The sequence below is a fragment of the Homalodisca vitripennis genome, chromosome 2 (genome assembly GCF_021130785.1).
Source record: "Homalodisca vitripennis isolate AUS2020 chromosome 2, UT_GWSS_2.1, whole genome shotgun sequence".
NCBI classification, from domain to species: Eukaryota; Metazoa; Arthropoda; class Insecta; order Hemiptera; family Cicadellidae; genus Homalodisca; species Homalodisca vitripennis.
In genome coordinates this window covers 188872638-188892508 of record NC_060208.1, presented here as the reverse complement: position 1 = coordinate 188892508, position 19871 = coordinate 188872638, and the positions used below count along the sequence as shown (strand labels likewise).

At 36.6% G+C, this 19871-nt stretch overlaps 2 protein-coding genes across 2 annotated transcripts in view; both read left to right on the top strand.

Moving 5' to 3' along the window:
• Nucleotides 1–12203, top strand: part of LOC124355937 — a 122536-nt gene extending 110333 nt beyond the window's left edge. The window contains exon 3 of the mRNA XM_046807088.1: nt 12023–12203. Coding sequence (XP_046663044.1) covers nt 12023–12203 — 181 coding nt within the window. The remainder of the gene's footprint in view (nt 1–12022) is intronic.
• A 162-nt stretch (nt 12204–12365) lies between these two features.
• The window catches only part of LOC124355186, a 34320-nt gene continuing 26814 nt past the window's right edge, over nt 12366–19871 (top strand). The window contains exons 1-2 of the mRNA XM_046806191.1: nt 12366–12523; nt 15111–15263. Coding sequence (XP_046662147.1) covers nt 12394–12523; nt 15111–15263 — 283 coding nt within the window. The 5' untranslated portion in view covers nt 12366–12393. The remainder of the gene's footprint in view (nt 12524–15110; nt 15264–19871) is intronic.

Sequence of the window (19871 nt, the reverse complement as noted above, 5' to 3'; positions counted from 1 at the left end):
TATGTTTTATGAATTGTACTATGTACACAATACTTACAATAGCTCATCAAAAATTTAAACTTTAACCTGCAATTGTTTTTCATTACTAACTCACTGTATTTTTATATTAAAATTCCTAAAATGTTTATGATATTAAAATTCTGTAAATGGTAGGCAACTTAATCTAAACTTACTTAACACTACACTTGAGGTTATCGATCGCTAACAACATACAAATAGTTAATAATCATTGAAAGTGTTCCATGCATAATAATTAATAATACAAATATATTACATTGGAGATCTAGAGCAACGATGTCGATGAAACTATCAATTGAAAACAGTTTACGCACAATAAGATATTATTATGTGCTGTTTTAATGTGCCAGTTAGTATACTATTTATTGATGGTAAGCAACAACTGTTAAATGTGGCAATCAGGCGCTATTGGTTTTAAACGGTCGCCCAATGGAAAACTGTATTTTGTTACAAGAACGTAGCCAGGAAAAAAGTTTGGGGAGGGGTCCAGTCAACTAATATTTTCTTGTAGTGAACCGAGAGTAAGGCCCCATTTTGTTCCTTAAAAAGTTCTTGACCCGTTTCTTTGTTGAGAATGATATTCCAGCAGAACATAGCCTATAAGTAATACTGAAATATTTAAACAATATTAATTGTTTACTGAAAAAGTAATTGACGAAATTGAAATTCGGGGGGTCCGGTCCTATTGGACCCCCTTGCTGGCTACGTCCTTGTTTCGTTACACATGCATACTCCCAGGGATATTTTAAAGAATACTCGACCTTATATTGTTATTTGACGCTGTCAAAAGCTATTCAGTGACTTGGAAATATGCATGACTGTTATTGGTTCATTACGACCACGCCACCTGAGGGCTCCGGCTACAAAGGACTTGTTTGGTGTTGCTCGTTATAGAAACTGCTTTAAGAACGATAGACTTGTTCAAGATTAGGTTTAAGTACTGAACCTCCTACCAAGGTAGGTCAGCAGTGACTGTTTGACCTGACCTACCACATGTTTTGCAGCGGCAGTTGTTGAGCGTATATCACGTGAATGTTTTACAGCAACCACCTGCCTCGCCTTGTAATGTACTCGATGACTCCTCTTTGTCCGAACCAACATTAGTCATTCCCGCAGCCACCTGACGACGCCGAGGTGATTACAGCTCCGGCTGAGTAAAGATCGTCAGGGGAATGATCTCAGCTAATGCTACATAGATCTTTACTCGCGCTGATTGATACTGTACTTCATGTGATCTACCGTGTACTCGAGAGTTGATGGAGCGGCAGCTATTTATCAGTATTTAAAAGTGCATCCTGATCCTTAATAGACTCGTGAACACTCATTCTTCTCCTTGTAATGTTAAACTATGCTATTACTTTCAATGGATACAAAGAGGTTTCCAGTCGTAAGAAAATACTTTAAAGGGTAACATGTTTTTGAAATGCTTCACCGTTATATAAAAAAAGAAGACCACGTTTCGAAAATTGGAATCCATCCTCTTCTTCAGGTGTCAAAAGACCTTTAACGTGAAAGGTTAAGCATACACAAAAATTAAAAACTAAATGTTATAGACTCATGAAGACTCATTCTTCTCTTTTTAATGTTAAACTATGCTATTACTTTCAACGGATACAAAAGGATTTCCAGTAGTAAAAAGATTAGTTTAAAGGGTAACATGTTTTGACATGCTTCACCGTTATATATTACAAATATAGAACACTACGTTTCGAAAATTGGAATCTACCCTCTTCTTCAGGTGTCAAAAACCTTAACGCAAAAGGTTGAGCGTACACAAAAATTAAACACTAAATGGTTTTTATAGTATTGATAAGGTAGTCTTTTACCTCTCCTTATGTGTTTGCGGAAGTGTTGTTCGGAGCACCTTTTCTGTGCAGTGACTTGTTCTGATCACTTTGGACCCATAAATATATGCTTGCATATTTCACTTAAAATTGTTCCTGTTGTCAACCTTTACTTGTACAAGTATACCACCAAATATGGTATATAGTTGAAGTTTGTGTGTAGACGCTTAACCTTTTACTTTTTAAAACAGAAGGAGAGGATATACTTCGGTCTTCAAAAAGTAGTGTTCTACTTTTGTAACATGTTAAAGGTTCGAAACCCTGTTACCTTTCAAATCATTATCCATCTTGAATAACAAATTTTAAAAAGGAAAAAATTTCTATATAAACGATCATTTACGGTTTTGAATGTATCCAATCGTAATATAATGTATTAGAACATTGTGTACGTTAAAAATCCTCAAAGTTACCTTTTCCGTGCTTGCATGAAAAAGCAGGACAATGCTTTTCTGGAAATTCTGGGAATTGTCTAACAACTTTATACTCAGACAATAAGATTGACATCTTTTACCCGTGACTTTGACTCAGAGGAGGAAGTCGAATTCCGAAGTACCACACTAAAAAGGATAATGAGTTATTTTGAAGCTCGCGTTGAACTCATGGTCATGCTAAAAATTAATAAATCTCCGAAAAAATGTTTTAAATTCGACATAAATCGGAATATTTATTCCTCGTTTGACATCAGTTCGGTTTTAATTAATATTAAAATGAATTGAATAGATAAATGCTACATTTGCATATTTTTGTTACAGTCCTACCAAATAATAAACTTGTGTAAATAGTGACGTTTAATTCATTACTCAAGTAATTTTATTATGGGGATATTTATATCCAAGAGAAAATTAATGTTCAATTCATCGTTTGCCTGCTAGAGCACCAAAGCTGCCAGTAACAACAGATGAGCCAGCGGCTCAACAAATTGGCAAAGAAGACTCATAAAAATAGTTACATAATTGGACGAGGAATCACTCAGTATACAGAATTTATTGTGTCAAATTTCGTTTATTAGACACGCTTTACTTTATTTAACAAAACCTAGTCTTCAACCTAATTTAAAAAGTACACTGATGTTATAGTGTAGTATTGGTAGCATGATCGGAATCAACAAAACAGGTAAAAAAATTGTCTACACAACTTACGGCATGGCGACAGCGCAAAAGCTCAGACTATATTCTCTCCACACTAACTTTGCATTTGTGTTTATCGAACACTTTCTTGATTTATCAAACATTCTATATGTACTTACTACAATGATGTTTTAATAAATAGTTTAATTTCTATTGCATTTAAGTTACGGATGTACAGCCCATAGGTGACATAAGAACTAGGTTTCACTTAATGGTGAGTTGACGTTGATAAACTTTCATTGATCTGTATGTACTGCAACGACATTGAGATTTGTCCTATTACGACAGTTATAAAACACATTATTTTACTCTCTAGTTTTTGTTTTCAGAATTCCAACATTTTTTCATATAAGCCTACAAATGCATATAAAAATATTTATAGTTGTTTTTATATTTTTTTGTTTTTTTTTAAACTATAACATTTGTTTATTTAACTTCCGGACATATTACATAACTGTGAAGCAGTTGGACGAGGACGAACTACATCGCTGTAATGAGGAACCTCGTTAAGCCAAAAATAATGGAGTAAACTGGTTTAATGTTTATTATTGCGATTATGAAACAAAGCCAAGAAAATACATCGCTTTTCAGAGCGGACGTATTTCTAATGCGGTGTTGTCCCATGTAATGTATTTTACCGTCACATTTGACGGACCGCTTCTGACATAAAGAGACAAGTAACGACAGGTACAGTCCGGTTCTATCTCGCCATCTACAAAGGTGAAGTGATGCTGGCCGCCAGCTATAGGCCGGTTCTGCCCCAGTTGCATGTAGCCTATCACTCCATACACTGGTCCGGAGCCTGACACGTAATTGCCGGTCGATGCCGCCGAGCCCGCTTTAATTGCCGGATAAAATGATCTGGTCTGTATCTAAACTGCACCGTTTTCTCGTTTTGCCACTTGCTACACTGTTTTAACTTTTCCGCAGGTCAAGTCGTAAAATGGGATAAGTGGAGAAACAGGAAAAGGGGGTTTAGAGTAAAAAAATGGGCGCTGCAAGTAAAATAAATTACGTCAGCTAGTTTTCATCGTCACATGTTGTTCTACGTCTTGCTGATCTCTCTGATATTGTAAGGTGCTCTTTATCTAACTGTACATGGACTTTTATATGTTATAAACTTAACACATTATTTAAACGCCTTTTTTAATGTACAGCCTTACGGTAAAATTTTTAATGTATAATGTACAGATTTTGATGTGTTATTACAATTCTTTTTACTTTAAAGTAGTGGTCAACATATTGATGGTACGCTTGACAGAGGAGTAAATAAAGGTGTCAGGCAACTTGCTAGCATATCATGGAAACCCAAAATTTGAATGTAAAGCATATTCAGCCTTCCCGTTGTATAATTAAATCACACCAGCATATAATTTTTGCAAATCTTCATAAAACTATAATACTGGCATTAAGGTAATAACACAGCTATCTTAAATTTTCACGCGTAGTGCCAATCAAATGTAACAACGCCGACTTCGATTGCCAGCTTCTACTGCATAGTATATCCTACCCAAATATAAATTTACACTCTTTCTATTCACATAATCTCTAAAAATTGGAAGCGGAAACCTTTTGCCAAAAGAAAAGAAACAAATAATATGAAAAGAAGGTTAACAACAGTGAAAATATATTGAATTAAAAACAAAATAAAAAAAGAAATAGATTACTCTACTTATTTATGAACTCAATAGTTTCAGAAGGAATAGGATACCAAAATGTTAAATATTTTACATTAAATTTAAATTTATTATTAATTACAGAATTGTTGTGGTTTAGACTACCAACATTTCTTATAAAAAAATTATCTCGTAAATATAAATTTCAATGAATTCAATTTTACTAAGTACGTTCATGTAATTTCATGAATCGTATAACCCACTGTGACGATATCATATTCTTACAACAGCAGTTGCAATATTAGATTTTGGTTTACAAAGCATAAGTAATTTTTAATCGTTGCGAATAAATTTTGCGTCATGCCTAAAGGTTTTTAGGATTTCTAAGAATTGTTCATATTGAAATAATTGTTGAATAAAACCCTACAAAATATACACTGCACAGGGAAACTAAGACTGCACTTTACCCTGGCATTTTTAATCCAGGCAACCTTTTAATGCTTATCGGTCGGTAAACTCCCAGATCGCCACTGTTACCACTCAGCTAGTAACAATAGGTACACGTGTAACAATGCGAGGAAATCGCACGTAGTGGCCGTATACGGTAATACTACCTGTGAATATGCGATAGAAATAAAGTTCACTGTCAAGATCCTGACTTGCCAAGTCCAGCTGTCTGTCGGGAACTCGTCAGATCGCCACAACGGCACATGGTACTGCAGCAGCAGCCGCCTCTGCTCTCCTGGGTTTATGTTCTGGAAAGTGATACCATTGGCGGAGTCGGTATCGCACGACCAATTAGACCCTACTAGGACATCTCAACCGGCTTCTGGTTTTTGTGCTGATTTGGTTTCCGCCGGTCACCTGGCCAGTACCCTTCCTTACCATAACGATGAGCCGATAGTCGCTATCGAGTGTTCACCGACGTGCAAGCACGGCTGTCTCACTACATGCGTGAGATATCTCTGCCATAAGCGACTTATATCAGAGGCAAGAAAACACCAGTAGAATCTTTCTCCACATTGTTACAATCCTTATGAACACTGTCGTTTGATGAACAGACTATCTATGTAGCCTACTCTGTTGGATATTCTAACTTGTGTTCTTCCTGGAATTGAATCTTTATAACCTCATAAGTGGTTCAATGATTTAAAAAGTTACGGAAACATTTTGCTGTATAAAATGTCAGCCTTCACTAAATTCATAAGTGATTTTGCTAATTCGTAGTCATAATTAATAAATGGCAATGTGATCTTCATAGTAATGCCTTCAAACCATAACTACTACATAATTATGTATAATAAATCAAACAATGCAATAGGAACATTAACTATGAAATAAATAACAATTACTTAAATCAAACGTTCTTAGATTTTCAGAGCAACTCATGTGGTAGTTAAATACTGTGATATCAAATATTATAAAATATGTAGCACTTTTTAATTCATTTAATATTTATTATAAAATTTGAACGTTATTACATAAAAATAAAGGTTTGCTTGACATGATTTTAAAGTGGAAACTTTATTTACTGAAAATGATAAATGAAATAAATTCAAATACAATTATTTTAAATATTTTTTCTGAAAAGTTGAGAGGCATTTTCTATTTTGTAACATGCAGGAAGACCGTTTTATATCGATGAGCTAAAGTATGTTTCTTCTGATCTTCCCTTCATCCTGGAAATTACATCTTCCAATCATGGTGGATACTTCGTTGAGAAATCTCTTTCCAGAACGTGAAACGCTCATTCAAGTTCTTTGAAGGTTTCAAATACCGAGGTTTCTTGAAAGGATAGTCAGACTTCGATCGAACTACCAGTGATTGAAAATAAATCATATGGCACAGACCGTAAGTTTTTTTTCATTTCCTGGTTGAATAGAGACACAGAGCTTGATTGTAGCAGGGCAGTTTGACAATTATCACTCACGGTAGTAGTCTAGATGATCGTTTGGTTGTGCACATGTCCACTTTGATTCTTCTTTTTATTGTCTAGCAGACTAGTATTTTACAAACATACGCCAACTATTAACGATAGGACCCGTAACTAAATTATCAAGGAACTATTTGCAGGAAGGTTTTTCTGGAATGCATGGATAACATTTGTTGTTATGGAATGTTATAGAGGTCTGTCAATCTTCCCATATTCCATTTTTCCATCAATTTGTAGGATCCTGGAACGTGGTTGGTGGAAACATCTTCCTTTTAAATACCTTGTACTAAATATGTGTACAACAATGTCTGGATTCTCTCTCCATCTAACCTATCAAATTCATGCTCAAATTCCTCTTAGATTACATTTTATCATAAACTGGCACTCTACACAGTTACAGTACTGGTTTCTTTTATCTTTTCTCCTCGGATCCCTCCTAAGACCTTGCGGTCCAACGTTTAACACAAGCCCTGGTTGTGAGCACGTAGTGTAGGAGCTGCAAGGGCTATATCTTAGCCAGCAAGTACAACGACTTCCATGACCTGCCCGGTATCTCAGAGCCATAACAGCCTTACCCCGTATCTCAGGTACAATAGCCTTGCTCTATGCTCAAGCCGGTACCGTTCCCGTTTATTACGCGACTCTTGCTGCTATGTTCTCCTCTAGAGTGCGTCCTGGTATCGCCCTCCCACTCACAAGATCTCTGTACGTCTAATGTGGGCTTTACGACTAGCGTCGGATTTACGGAATGGACAGATTCACCAGACAGTGGATAGGAAGTCAGGAGAGGTTGTGAAGGAAAAAGGATAATTACATTGCACATCTTTCAAGTTCAAGTTATAACATAAAATGCATGGCTGACGAATTTATCTGATGATAATTATCAGTAAAGAATTCTTTATGACACCAAATATAATGATTTTTAATTTGGATCTCAAATTTTTAACTATTTTTTTGTTACGAAATGGATGCAAATTACTAAAAATAAAAGATATTAATAATAATCGTTACTAAACTTTAGTGTTAAATTGATAAAAAATAAAAAATAATATTGTGCACACAACGTAGCTGTGTTAGGAAAGGTTGATATAATTGAATTTTGAGTTTAGCTCTAGTTCCTTACTTTGATTGCAGCGTCTGGTATCTGACGCTGTCTCAGACTTGACTCCTGGAATCTGGAGTCATGTTCGTCTGAGAGATCCAAAGAAAATCGGCGACGAAGAAGCTTAAAACGAAACATCAACAGAGACACGTATAAATACGTGAAGTGATGTCTCGTTGTCTCCTCAGGTACCCAATTGAGTGCACTACGATGTGATAGACACGATCTGTAAGCACGGTGGAGCAACCGAGTTTTCTACATATAACGTAGCTGTGGTAGGAAGGGTTGATTCAATTTAATGAGTTTAGCTCCAGTTCAACTTCCTTTTATTGCAGGGTCTGATTGTCTGTGCACTCAATTCGTAACTTGTATAGTGTTTGATCCAGCTTAGTCCAAAAGTGATTCTGATCTTTATTAATTGTCAGCGTTTATAGCAATATCTTGACTGGTACCTGTCAAAGAGTCGTTCATTATCTGCAAGTTGAGCCAATTTACTATGCAGATGTCATTGAACCGTTCGAGACAGAAACGTGGGGCAGATAAGAGATCTCCCCCTCTCACAATCTGCTGGACCACGAATGTAGTAGGAACCATAGATTAAACATCCTCGCCACAGGTAGCAGTCAACTGGCCAGGCCTTGCGCACGCCTCTGGGCATGCGATCCGATCTCCATCTATTCTATAACAGTCCTCACAATGTCTAATGTACGGTTTTATTGACCCTCGGACCGATCCGATTTTTTTACCACCCGCTGATCCCGATTCTTCGCTCATTAGCCACGACTAAGTCGGAAATTGCTCAGGACCTTCCAGCTAGTGCCGGAAGCCTAGTCATCAACGACACCGGCGTTTAAAACTAGACATTTTTGTCATGCATTAATTTTAATAGCTTCAGCTGACTATTACTCTCCTCTCACGGGAGGTCTCTGATTGCTTTTGACTCCAATTGCTGATCAGAAATAGACCCCACGTCTGTCCCTCTGGGGCAACTATTTCTGGTGCAAATTTTTGCCTGGAATTCTATCTTGAATGCCACTTAGATAACAGGTTGATTTGTTCCTATTGCATCCTACATTCAAAATTTACTTGAGCAAATAGTAAGTACGCTTCTCGATAGATTATACTAGTTCTTATATAAAATAAAGTATACATACATATAAGTAGTTTAGGTTTGATTTTAATATGATTTTACAACCGCCATTTATTTTGATCAACCACGCAACTTTTTAAATTGTGTTTCGTGGTTACAACCACATCTAGGATTAGTAGATAACAGATACTACTTTAGAGTGTATCTGCCTCTAAGCAGAATAAGAGGAAGATGTAGAAAATACAGTACGAGGTGTACAATACTGATCAAAAGTGATCCGGTCAGGGTAGGACCAAAAATATCATATAGGAACCAATGTTATCTTCAAACTCAAGAAACGAGTAAAAGTAAAACACTCCAAAAACTACCATTGAAACAGAAAAAATGTATGTGAAGTTGGCTTAAAATGTCACCGTTAATAGTTATTACATATCACATTTTTATGATTTGCAACACTTGCTGTCACCGGTGGCTTTACTTGTATTATCATACAATAAGACGTTATGATTTATTGATAGTCCACACTGGTTAGACATTCATTATTGAGTATGGCCTCGTGTTAAAATATTATTTATGGCTTGCCGCATTATCAGGCCAAGTTGGCCTAGGGAATTCCCGAGTTAGCAGTGGTGAAATATATCCACTTCCTCCTCCATCTCACTCCATCAGTCTTAATGTCACCTTCCAACAGAGCAGAGGGATGACGGCAAGCATTCCTAATGTTAGTTGTTGTTCATAACATAACCATAATCGCTGTCCCACCATTGCTTTACAGGCTTCAGAAGTCTGTGGCGGCTTCTAGGGCATAGTTGTTAAATCATGATTTGTGCGGTAGGACTTCTCTGAATTCCCAAATTAGTGATCTTCTTTGGAGAAATCCCTAGAGCCAAATTAATCCTGCCTCAATGTACTCTGGATGTAAGTCCTTACCTATAGGCCTAACTAGGAAAACTAAACTTGATTACGATACGAATATCGTCTATACAGATTTGTCCCTAAGGTTTTTCATGTTTATCTTGTCTTTTCTATCAAAAGGAAGCACGCTACAACCTACAGAGGATCCATCAGAAAAAGCTTTTTTTCCTAAATCAATAACATTTACACTAAAGCATCATGGAGGGGATCATCAGTGTTAGATATGCGATTTGCTCCAAATCATACTTGTTCACGATAGTGTTTCTTCATGATCATTTAACCTCTTACTTATTGGGAGTAATGGGGAAATAATGAATGAAAAAATGATCGTTGCGAAGGCAGTCACACAAATTACGATTCGCTGGAGCAAGAATAAATAGCACGGCCACGTGATCGCAGTTCGCCGCTCTGCTTGTACTAGCGCTCGTCACAAGGTCGATGCTTCTCCCTCTCACCTTGAGCCTAGACCTGGTCTTCTTGTAATGGTAGACTTTGATGAATAAGATGGTTACATATTCTCTCTGCCTTTTCTGGCCGTACCTCAATAAATATTAATGGTTTTATGTGTTCTTAATATTAAATATAATTCCTTACTTTTTATTTCTATTTTCTGTTATTAAGTTATCTAATGTGCTTTTATTTTGGAACTTATTTTATAATGTAACATTTTACTTTTGGACTAAGCTGGATAAATAACTATGCAAGTTACGCATACGCCAGCCACGAGTCGCATAACAGGCTTCAACCAATCAATAATCTGTATTCATCATCAAATACATGCAGATGTTGTCAAAATTTATAGTATATAAATAGTGTATTATGTCATGTTTTATTTGCTGTGTAAAATTAGGGAACATACTTAAAATAAACCCTGTGCATTACCATTTTAACAATAATCATTTATAATGACTTAAGCATTAAAAAGATAAAAGCCAGCTAAACAATAAATATACAACAGTAAACACTATAATGCATAACAGGTAAAAAAATAACGGCAATTAATTTGTTTTAAACTATTTTTGACCCATTTTAACTTACGTTAAATTATTATGTTGGTTATGTATTTAGAAATTGGCTTTTTGAGGCTTAATGTAAGAGGCCATGTGGCCCTAATATTACCTTTGTATTCTTGTACAAAATGTAGATCAATTATTCTTTAATTCATCTACTTTGGTTGCCATAGATGAATTGGTTTGATTTTTGTTCAATTTTAGCTTTCTGTCAATTAATTTCGTCCTTACTCGACATATTTCTATTACTAATCTAGTTATTGCTCTATAACTAGGTTACTTCAAATACTTCATTCTTTCAACATCCTCTCCCTTCTCCTTTCCAATCCATAATTGATACAGTGGTAATCTTTCATTTTGCTTCAAAAGCAAAATATCTTTTAGCTATTCACTTTGCTTTTATAAACTGCAACATCATTTGTTTTCATTTTAAATTCTCATGATATCTATAATCTATTATCGCTCATCATTTGTAACTACTGTTTGTTGCTTCTTATTGATGTTTACTAATGAAATCAAAATTATTTACTGTATTTATAATTTTACATTTATAATAATAAATACACTTCGAACTTAATTTACGATATAAGAGTACTAAGTTGTTCAAAGTCTGTTATATATTTTGCAATAGGCAAGATTTCAATTCAAGATATTTCACAAGTTTTGATTGCAAGTCACTATCAATTTATATTAAATTACAATCTGTTGGTCGGATAATAAAGCTGTCAATTGGATTCCAATCCGCTGACAGGCGTTCATTAACGGACTACACTCATTATGAGATACCGCAATTCAATTAATCCAAACCCACTCCGGGTTAGCAGCTCGCTTTAGACTAGTATGCAGATTGAGAATCTTATAAAGAGATCTGCGCTTATAATGTGTTCAGAACCTACGCAGCGATCACTCTCAATCTAAAATAAATGAAACCGCATTTCTTTTAAAATGGGACAGGTTAAACGTAGTAAATCGAGTGTTCTTAGATGGTATATTGAAGTAAACATAGTGGCCATTTTATATGTAGATTAGCAACATTATTTAGTAAAACCAGCATAGTCATGAATTATATAAACGAAAATTATGAATACGATTTCCATCAGTTAGAGCGCGATGCGATAAGATTCTGATTCGTTACATTATATAAGGTACGTTATGTGTTCTGAATCGGTTTCTAATCAGTTTATAGCTGAATTAAGTTTTTGTTTTCAATCATATAACTGATATTTTAGAACCCTTGAGGAAGGTATCGTAGAGAACAACAGTTTTATTACGATTCCACGTATAATTAAATTAATATATAAATAATAAATATTGTCCAGTTATTAGATAATACCATATGTTCACCACAGAATCCTTTGTGGTTTCAGGTGGCATGTGAAGTGGAGAGATGCTGAGGCTATTAGGGTAGGCTTCACGTGGTGGTGGGTGGCGTGGCTGCTAGTGGCAGTACAGAGCTGCCTGGCGGTGGCCAAGATGACTACACTCTCTGTTAGCAGACAATACCATATGTTCACCACAGAATCCTTTGCGGTTGCAGGTGGCATGTGAAGTGGAGAGATGCTGAGGCTATGAGGGTAGGCTTCACGCGGTGGTGGGTGGCGTGGCTGCTAGTGGCAGTACAGAGCTGCCTAGCGGTGGCCAAGATGACTACACTCTCTGTTAGCAGACAATACCATATGTTCACCACAGAATCCTTTGCGGTTGCAGGTGGCATGTGAAGTGGAGAGATGCTGAGGCTATGAGGGTAGGCTTCACGCGGTGGTGGGTGGCGTGGCTGCTAGTGGCAGTACAGAGCTGCCTAGCGGTGGCCAAGATGACTACACTCTCTATTAGCAGACAACACCAAGGGGATATGTTCACCACCAAAGGTAAGAGAGTAAAGGTGATTTATTTCATTTAGAACTTGCATTATCGATGTTGTCCGAAGTTACGTTTTTACAGCAGAGGTCAAATTAAGATTTGCTAATCATGACTTAACTATTGTTTGATAAAACGTTCTTTACTATAAACTTTCTAGCTCCTCTAATATAGTATCTTTGTAAATATTGGGTTTGTTTAACATTAAACCATTATGGGTTTGTTTGTGAAGTCTTCGTATAAAACTAGAATGGTCGAATCCACATACGAGCAGAAGACCACCAAACACAAATGACAACGCAGTTTGGAAGATGCGGCATGACTAGCACCAGCCACAATTTATGTCCTCGGCCAGTTTTGATGTAATATCTTGGTTAATAGCGGGCCATTTCGCTGTAAGGTTGATGACCTTAAGGAGTGAATGACTTCGTACCAACTCATAACGTGCTCCGAATCCAGAGGTAGTGCTCGCTATATATGGCTTAGACAACTAAGGCGCTTGGCACAACACGGAAAGAGGTTCCCACACTTGTGATAAGCTAATGTGTGTGTAATATTGCGACGTCTAATCGTAATCGGTAGCGATTCACAGCGATTCAGAGTTTCAATAAGTGCCTGAAACGTTTTAGGGTTTGGATATTGAGCAAATGATACCAAAAGTATTTTAAGGGCTGGAGATAACCTAACACGGAGAGCTAAAGAAATAGGTGTATAAATATTTATGCGTTCAATTTTCTTATATACAAAGAATATTGTTTGTTTGTTATGCTTAGTACATTAAATACATAAAATCATTTAAATGATACAATTGTAAAAATATTATTTTAATATACTGGTCTTCCTATAAAATCTTCGCAACTACAGAAACATGCTGTATGCTTGTTTTGAGGCGTGGTCTTAACTTTATATCAAAGTCCATGTATTTGTGAAGTGGTTTCCGATACATATAAAATACGTAAATTAGGAATAATTTTTTTTTAGATTTGCTTGGAACTTTGTTAGATAGGAGTCTGGGTTCTATTAAACAGACAAATATATTAATAATATATATTTTAACAGGCCTATCCTTAGGGGTTCTTAATTGTTGAAAATATTAGATCTTAAATTTGTTATCTCGGTTAAAAAGAAATGTTTCTAAAACGTACCTATCGGTTTTATTTTTCACAAATTCGTAACGTGAAGAATGTACAGACTAGGGAGGGGTATTGATGGTCAGAACCTGTACGCCGTACAGGGAAGATCGGTTAAATCTACCAGGACCTCGATGCTCCATCATTACAGTTTTAGGAGGAATTTCTCTGTTTCTGATCGTACCGTTCAGTACCTGACCAGCGGCTAGAATAAATTTGACTTCATATTATCTGAGGAATGGCAAAAGAAAGGTGTGCTTATGATGACGCGACTGCCCCATCCAGACATCATTCACGTCCCACCCACCATACACTTATCCTTGATAATCTACCTATTGAAGGTTCGAATTCTCCACCTATTGGAGCTCTAGGCACGTTCCTACGTGCGACAGATGAGTGGTACTATAAAGCAGTGTTTCTCGCTTTCTACAGGCAACCTGTAATAGAGAAAGTATCCTCAGAATTGAGATGTTGGAATAGATTGTGGTGGTTGCATCAAGGAAGAATCTTCAAAGCTATGGGAAGACTGAGAGAAAATATCCGCAGCTTGATGTGATACACACGTCACACAAATCACCGCATCTAGGTCATGGGTTAGTTAGTACCTCATCGAGAGTAGATAATGAGCTGTCGTTATCACGCCATGACATCGCTCAGGGATGATCTCAAATAATGCTGATTAAGAAATCAAATCGTCTCCTCCCCCTCTATCACACGTAACGTGCTCATGACATTCTTGAATGCAAATGTCTGCAATTACCTCAACAAGATGTGCTTTTCCAAGATGGACTTGTAACCTGATCTTTGTAAAAGCCCTTAGAAAGGCAGCTCGAACACTCAAACTGAAGGAGATTTTTTTGCCTAAATATAACTGAATCGGTGATAGCTGCAAAATATATCTGCCGGTGACCACCTGTAATCTGTTTATATGTTTATGTTCATTACTTGTAGTAAACTCCTACTAAATATGAATGTATGATAAAAGAATCTGAAAGTTTGTGTTTAACGTGTATCTTGAATCAAGAAGTAGATGAGTTCTCGGAGGTAAATTAGTATAATAGTGGGTCTTTAGGTGAGAACTTTAATTGTCCGTTGAAAACAATACGGCTTATTAACATTTAAAGACGAACTCCTTAATTTTTGAACTGCTAATTAAGTTTTCTGCTAACCACCACATGCGTTCTATTTGTAAGATTCAGGAGGAATTAACGTTGTTTGTAGCACAATTAATAACTTACTTAAAAAGGTATAAACCATCTCCAGTTATTTCAAGATGTTCAATTGTTTTGTATGATAGGCGACAGAAGTAAAACTAAAATCTGTTGTACATTAGTATATTTAGAAAACTTTGAATTGGGATTTTTTAAAGGTCCTAAATTTAATATATATAAACTACTATAAAACCCTTAAACAAATATTTGTAACTGTCTGTATAGTTCATATATTGATACAAATCTCGTATCCACAGATGTCCCTTGTTCCAACGAAGTGTGTGTGGGGCGCAGCAGTGGGACGGCCGCAGTGCTGCCTCAGTCTGCGACCTCGGTTTGTCCCTGTCAGTGTCTTCAGCATCTTCCCGTCTTCAGGGATGACATGCAGATCTGCGTCGAGGACATTCATGGTGAGTCCAGGATTTGAGTATTCTATATGGAATTTAAGTTAGGCTATTGCCACTCCTGAAAAGTAGTTCGACAGATATTTGGCCTTTCGACCACAAATTATTTTGGTTATTAAAAGCACGTGTAAATAAAGATATAAGTAAAATAAAAAACGATTCATGACTGAAACGTGAGATCGGTGTGGTGTATATGTAGTTAGAATGCTCTCACGGATGGCGAGAGATCCGGGTTCCAGTCTCGGAAGATCGAGTACTTTTGTTCATCAATCTTCATTGAAACAAAATTAGATTGTTGCTTCCTACACAAATTATATAACCATATTAACGATAAAAAATAACTTTAACTTTCACAAAGAACTATTCCAAAATATATCTTTCTAAATTGCAAATAAATCCATAGAATCAAAATAATAAGTTTTTATAATGTAAATAACTGAGTACAAGATTAGACCTACAATAGGAAAAAATCACACTTAAAATTCAGAAAACCTCCTAGACTATCAAGTAGGCCTAAAACTCTTAAAAATCTAATACAAAGTGATACTGTAGTAAAGGAAAATACCAATGATCGCAAATTATTTTTTCATTCGACTAAAAATATCTGAATAATAAGCGTATTTTCCGTACAAATAAAAAAGGTACCTATGGAGTTACAAGAGAGAAAATTAAAAATTCCGAGATACGAGATGTTGAGGGTCAGAGGGCGGGGCTTAATTGTTACAAATTAGATTGATATTCAATAATAAGTATAACCAAGTAATAACTAATCTAAAACTTTAAAACAAAGTTTGATACACGAGGTATTTTAGGAGGAGACAATTCTCTTTACAAATTCGATTGCTACTCAACAAAAACATGACCGGGTAATTCAACAGAAAAACAGGAATATATATGTGTGTGTGTGTGTGTGTGTGTGTGTGTGTGTGTGTGTGTGTGTGTGTGTGTGTGTGTGTGTGTGTGTGTGTGTGTGTGTGTGTGTGTGTGTGCGCGTGTGTGTGTGTTTTAATTCAGTGTGTTCTGATGAAGGGTTGTGTCAACTCGAAAATTAAACATGAGCACTGAATTTTTGTTTCTGTTTTTGTGTACATTGTGTGTATATACTTAAATCTCATAGGGCAGTGTTTGTGGTATAAAATCGAGAATGAAGTAAATCGGCCAACCCATTGGTTTTTATGCTGAACGTGAAGTACGTTTCATGTACCTAAGTTAGATTGTCCGAATTCCATCTTAAAAGTTTCTGAAACTAAAAAATGCATGTTTGTAAAATCTCAAGTGTTAAGTGTCGCATCCCGAAAACCAAGTGGGCCAAAAATAATGTTTTTAACTGTAGCCTGTATCTAAACATAGATTAGTTAACACAATCTTTTCATATCCATTTCTAAAATCACTACGCCTTACTAAGCGATGAACTTGTTATATAAATGTTTAGATATGGCCTGTACTTGATGTTTATTACCATGTATAACGCATGTTCCACTGCAGACCAACCCGGAACAATCTTCAGCTCACCAGATTTACATCTGAGGCACTGTGATTGCCCAGCTGACTTTCGACCGAACAAGAACAAGACTGAAGTGTTTGTTGATCTCCACATGTCCTCGAGAGTGCTCAACTTGTTGTACGAGTCACGGCCAAACTTAATCACCTATTCATATCTCAATGGGTACTTCTGGGTTGGAGTTTCAAGAATTTCCGGACTTCATGGATACACTTATGGCTCTTCAAGCGTGCACCAGAATTAATTTGCTTGTGTTAAAAGAGATATACCGTTGTTTAAATTCTCCCGTTACTGGAGTCTCTTATTACTTTCATATTCTCATACAATTCTTATTCTTAGGATTATATTCGTTTTATATTCTACCTGAAGTTCAGCAGAACTTTTAAAGATAATCCGAACATCCGTGTTGGAAGTCTGAACGTAAATTCCTCAGCACAAACTGGTACATCAATTACTATTGCAGGTACACTACTTCACACTGTTGATGTTTATGACACATACCGCTCGGATAATACAGAAAGACGAGACTCTAAATAGCCGCGGAATAACGGTTATTTTTAATTCCCTACCAACAAGGCACAAATCATTGCATCAATCAGTGACGGCTACAGCAAATTAAATCAGCCGTTAACGACCACAGTAATGTGTGTGATTGCAGTCGAGGGTTTAATGTCGCATTGTGCAAGCGGCCATTTTGGCGGCCTGTTGCCGGTCTGTAATCACGTGACTGGTGGTTGTGATCCCTCAGTCTTGACAACTAGTAACCATACAGATCACTATGGAATGTGGAGCGGCAATACTGTTGATTTGGTGAAACTGGGTGTGGTTGTAGTTCCAGTAATGCTAGACATACGATATAGTAGGTTTAAAGCAAAAAAGAAGACGTTGGGAAATGTTGCTATTACAAATATTAAATGGTCTGAATACCAGCAATACACATAATTATGTGTTCCATTCATTGGATCATGTTAAATGCACCTCTAATTCAAGGACAGATTCAGTCTTCAATAGGATTCCCTTTCATTATTGCGACAGGTTTGTGGTTTTTCTCTGAAGTAACTTCATCGAACAAGAATCCAATAATCTTCCTGAACTTGTCAGCTGCCGCCAGCCGAGCGTTGCAAGGATGATGCGAATACCCTTTCTCTGATCGGATTCCTATTAGCCTACTTGTGCAAGTAGGGATTCCTAAGGCCAACAATCGGCTTTCTTCATTTCCAAGAATAGCCATTCCATCTCTCCGGCATTTCTGCGTCTCAGGTGGAGACGTTCACTTTCTTCAATTCATTAAATGGACTGATTATTCTCCGACTTTCAAAGGCCCAACACTGGTTAGATTTTGATCTAATTTCCTCAGTCCCGTATCTATCACAATTTTGTGCATGAGCAAGAAACGTTGGGTAGGCTGAGAATCTTGATCACGTTCTGCTCATGCTCCGCCACGGCGATTGTTGCGGCTCAACTGCTCGAGGATTTGACTATGGACATTATTCACGCTTCCATGCGTGATGGTGGATTATATATCCCATATTTATTTTATAAAATCCTTGTCTTACTCGTGGCATATTGAAAAGTAAGTTGAATAATGTGGTCACCAGCATCCAGGAGATGTGGGATTCAGCAAGATCGTCCATCTGTCACTTGAGGAAATCGAGTCATCAATGTTGGAATACTATCAATCATTTCTAGTCCTCTCTAGTTTTTCTCTTGCTTATCTACCGATTCAAAAATAAAGGAGAATTCATGCTTTTGTTTCAGTAACATGTAAATTACATAATCTCTGGTGTCACAAAATCTAACCACGTCTGTAAATTTGAGACCGCAGAAGAGGTCTTTTTGGACTTTCCAGGTATCTCCGAACATCCCGATCGTAAATTTACTATACAACACTATAAACCTGATGGCTTTGGATTCCGCAAATTCAACGACAGCCTCAGAAGCTCATGAGGGTCATAAAAGTCGGGCGAATATTAGCAGTATCGCAGAATCGATCTCAAGTGGACTACAGCGATCTGTCCTGATTGCCCCCGCAGGCCACGACACTCAGATTTGCAAGCCAATTAAACCTCTTCGAGCTACTCGACACCACAGGGTTACAGTCAAACTGGAGGATATTCCAGGACTTCGCAGATTCACATTCCTTCCTTGTCGAGAATGGTTAATTTTGCTGTGTTTACAACGTGATGAATCTCTTTCGGCCAAATCAAAATAGTTTGGGTTATGGTGACTGGTTCAGCCCAAATTCGGGCAGTAACATACTTCTTCGCAAATTCCAACTCTTTTGCAATAATTAAGGTGCCTATGCAAACATTTAAAACTTAAATTATTAGCCACGTGGTAACAATATATACAACCACTGTATATAAATATTACAATACATACATGAATTGTGCTTTTGATCGATACTGAATATGTACGCTATAACTTCTCCCACAATATTCTTTAAGCCTCTACCACAGATCTATATTAGGACGAGATCTCTTTTGCGTCACGAAAATTATTATTAGGCATAATTATTTTCAAATACCTTGAAAATCTATTACTCTTTTGTTAGAAATACTTGTGATTAGACAATGAGTGCATACACGTTTTGGAACAAATATGTTTCAAATACAGTCCAGTCTTTTTCTTTTACCGGGTGTCTTAAAAGGTGACCACTTTGACACAGTAACTGGACTGAATGTACTACCTTTACACATACTAACTTTACTGGTATACAATAAGAGATGACATGGCAAAACCAGGTATTGTTATTCCCAGGACTTCCTAATGGGCTTCAGTCAGACAAAGCAAAAGGTAATACATGCTGTGTTAATCATTGTTATTGATATTTGTCGATTATTGTAATAACTTGTTTTATTATTTTGTGTCCTAAGTCTTCAAAATAACTAGGGAGTGAATGTTGTATCTGTTAAATTTAACTTAAACTGTGGGGGTTTTATAAAAAATTGAAACTTTAATTAGCTATTATTTGATGGAGTAACATTAGAGACATCTAGTTGGCGCCATTCTTCTTCTTTTTATAATGGCTTTTAAAAAAATCGTTCACTTGCAAGGGGTTCCTATTTTAAAATTATGGCTTACTTCCAAAATACTCCGTTTGGGAAGGGGGG